Here is a 3,644-nt window from a genome sequence, read left to right as displayed (position 1 = left end):
TGTGGCTAAGGCAGCCCTTGAACTCTGTCTCCTTTGTGCTGGGAGTAGGCACCTCCATCACCTGAGACTAGACTACTGCTTTCCTCCCTTATGTTGCAGTCTGTAAGATGGGGGAGGTAAAGGACCGAGTGCAGAGACGGAGCCGACAGCATAGGGTCTGGGAGCGATGACTTGTGCTCGTTAGCACTGGGTTAGCCCTTGGGTATCATCTAAGCCCGGTCTCTGTTTCATTCAACATTAGAGACTCTGTCGTTGGGCTTTTGTGGTCTACTGGGGTCCCTGCTTTGGAGTTTGAGAAATGAGGGCTCAACAGGCTGCCCCATGTTTCCCAGAGAGGCAGCCCTCTGTCTAGTTCCTGCTGCCATCGTCAAGTCTTGGATACAATAATGACCCTGCCTTTCTCCTCACTTCTCACGCTTCTCTTGTGCTTTCTGGAGAAGTTTGGAGCCCGGGAGGAGAAAGGAGAGGGCAGCAGAGGAAGCCCATGAAGAGGAAGGTCAGAGGGAGGTGACAGGGAGCCAGAGCTGACCTGACTCTCTTTGGCAGGTCCAGGTAACCAACCAAACACCTCAGAAACCCGACCCAGCCAAGATGTCTGGACGCCAGGTGAGTCGATCCAACACTTACAGCCGTTTGAGCCATCCCAGCAATGCTTCCTTTCCTCCCCGAACTCCAGGCTGGACGCAGTACTCCAATATGAACAACGTCAAGGGCTCAAGTACCCATTTCCCAAGCAGCTCTGAGTTCAGCACCCCCAGCAGCCCCTCAGAGCAGTCCTTCGGCCCTGCCTCTGCAAGTCTTCCTGAGGGGAGAATCTGCATAGGCCAGCCCTACAACTCCAGGTGTGTAGAGACCAGTCACCTGGTGAAGGGCCCCAAGGTGGCCAAAAAGCCCACTTCTCTACGCAGCAACCCCCAATGCCTGCTCTGCACAGACCGTCCATCATGCCCCTCCAGCCCTACCTTCCTGGACCAACTCATCAAAGGCATCAACTACCTGGACAGATCCACCAACATTTTCAGCAGCAGCTACCCCAAAGCTCTGAGCTTGCCTCAGTTGGCGGCCACCTGCCTGGAACGAGCTGCCAACTCGCTCTACCTGGACCCAGTGGACCAAGCCCCACCCCGCAGCTATTCTACTCCCAGCACAAACATAATCACTGCCTCCAATCACTATCCAACCAGCAACTACCTGGTCCCCTCCAACCGGGACACCAGTCCGCTGCAGTGTGTGGGTGGTTCCACTGGCCTGAGCTGCCAACACCAGGTTCATAACCAGAGCTTCTCTGCCGAGATGCCTGAGAGGGCAGGTGTAAAACTTCCAGAGATCCCTCTGTTTGGCAATGGGTTCTTTTCCTTAGGTCGTCTGCCCAAGTTCTGGGAAGCAATACGTTCTGGATGGAATGCCCCTGAACCCACCTCTAAGCCCGAGGGCTGGTGGTGACATGGATACCAGTTTTGTCCAGTGGGCACCAGCCACAGTGTGGAAATAAATTATCATAAGACAAGCCAGGGGGTCTGATTTTTTTTCCTCCCAAAGTGGAGTCTCAACTCTGTTGCTCAGGTTGGACCCCCTGACACAAGCACCCCACTCTCTTTTTTTTAAATTTTGAGACAAGGTTGTCCTAGTCAGAGTCCCTAGGGCTGTGATGACCATGACCAAAAGCAGCTCGGGGAGGAGAGGGTTTATTTGACTGACACTTCCACATCACTGAAGGAAGTCAGGTCGGGACCTAAAGCAGGGCAGGAACCCGGAGAGAGGAGCTGATGTAGAGGCCATGGAGGGGCGCTGCTTACTGGTTTGCTCCTCGTAGCTTGCTCGACCTGCTTTCATTCAGAACCCTGGCCCACCAGCCCAAGGTGTTCCCACCCACAACGGGTTGGGCCCTCCAGCATTAACCACTAAGAAAATGGCCTACAGGCTTGTCTATGGCCAAATCCTACAGAGGCATTTTCTCGGTTGAGGTTCCTTCCTCTCAGATGACTATAGGCTATGTAAAACACTAGCCAGCACTAGGGTCTTCTATAGCTCAGGCTGTTCTCAAATTCTGTGTAGCCAAGGATGACCAAAAACTCCTGATCCCCCTGCCTTTACCTCTAGAGTGCTGGGATTACAGATAGATACTGCCAGATTTGGTTTATGTGGTGGTGGGATCAAGACCTAATGCATGCTATCCACTGAGCTAGAGCCCTTGTCGCCAAAGGCCATTTTTCTAGCTCAGATTCTCTATTGGCTAAGAGGTGTGAACAAGCTTGTATTTGAGATACGATTATTTTTTCTTTTTTTGAGATAGGATTTCTTTGTAGCTTTGGAGCCCGTCCTGAAATTCATTCTTTAGACCAAGCTAACCTCAAACTCACAGAGATCTGCCTGCCTCTGCCTCCCAAGCGCTGGGATTTAAGGCGTGTGCCACCACCACCCAGTGAGATCTGATTTTTTAAAATTACAAAATTACATTTGTGTGTGTGTTCACTTGCACTCATTCTGCTATGTAAGAACAGAAACCAGAGGACAACTTGCAGAAGTCAGTTCTCTCCTAACCTGTGAGTCTAGCTGGGATTGAACCAGGTACTCAGACTTAGCCGCAAGTGCCTTTACCTGCTGAGCCATCTCACCAGGTCCTGATTTCTTTTTTTCTTTTTTTTTTTTTTTTTTAACATGTTAGGAACAAATGTAAAAATGTCAGTGCCCTCTGAATGAACAAAAAATGACTTGCGGGGTGAGTGTAAAGCCCGCTAATCTCAGAAATCTCCAGTTTCTCTCATAGAACTGTTTCTACACGGTGGGAGCTGTTCTCATCTCTGCTCTTTTTTGAGGCAGGGTCTCATGTAGCCCAGGCTGGCCCAAGAACTCTGGAGTTAGTTCCGTGATAACAGGTGTGAACCACTGAGCCAGACTCAACATTATGTGTCCTTCTTCACATGGACACAACAGACCTTTTTGATGGCAGCCAGACTTCTCCATGGGAGGGAGGTGACCCTGCTGGGTGCTGTCTGAAGTTACCAAGTCCATTTGGACTGGATTAGGCTCGATGGGGTTAGGATGAGGTGGTCTTTCCTTCAGCTACCTCGAATGTCTGGGAAGATCTTGCCTGGGCTGCCGAGGACTCAGATCCCAACTGATTTAGATTCAGGGAGATCAGCTCCATATGGAACCTAGCTGCCCCTGAGGCCTCGGATCCTTCGTTCTGCCCTCCAGGTCTGTTTTCTCCACCTGCAGTTTGGATGTATAGCTTCACTGATCTATGCGCCCCTGAACTCATGTTCCTGAGTGTGTCCTCTTGTCCTAGGCCAGGCCTGGAAACTCTTAGACTGAGAACCGAGAATGATCCACACAAACACTCTAGTTCCTGTGGTCCCCAGCTTCTTGCTGGGCTTCCCATCAGCTACTGACCACCTTAGGGTCCAATTCTGTCTGATTGGAGACTTGAAACCTCGTCCTTATAATTGACACTCTCGTCTCCCTGGCAACATGAAGGCCAACAGCACCTCTGAATATAGAATGGGGATGCTTGAGAAAATATAGAGAACTTCGAGGCTCCCAAAGTTCCTCTGTGCTTAGAAACAACAGTGACCTGCTGAAGCCTCTGTTTGGCAAATTCTTCTGGTCAAGCAGAGAGGGTAACAGACCAAGTATCCCCCTCA

The 3,644-nt window shown here is 50.8% G+C and overlaps 1 protein-coding gene across 1 annotated transcript; it reads left to right on the top strand.

Moving 5' to 3' along the window:
• Positions 1-591: 591 nt before the first annotated feature.
• Positions 592-1,443, top strand: LOC119816156. Its single transcript, XM_038332503.1, has one exon. The coding sequence runs from the start codon at positions 592-594 to the stop codon at positions 1,441-1,443; it is 852 nt and encodes a 283-aa protein (XP_038188431.1).
• Positions 1,444-3,644: the final 2,201 nt, after the last annotated feature.

The sequence above is a fragment of the Arvicola amphibius genome, chromosome 6 (genome assembly GCF_903992535.2).
Source record: "Arvicola amphibius chromosome 6, mArvAmp1.2, whole genome shotgun sequence".
NCBI lineage: Eukaryota > Metazoa > Chordata > Mammalia > Rodentia > Cricetidae > Arvicola > Arvicola amphibius.
The sequence above is the reverse complement of the archived record's forward strand: the minus strand, read 5'-3'. Positions and strand labels throughout refer to the sequence as shown.

What these genes read in the sequence shown, in the direction of transcription:
- LOC119816156 (XM_038332503.1), top strand. Translation starts at nt 592, where the DNA reads ATGTCTGGACGCCAGGTGAGTCGATCCAACACTTACAGCCGTTTGAGC.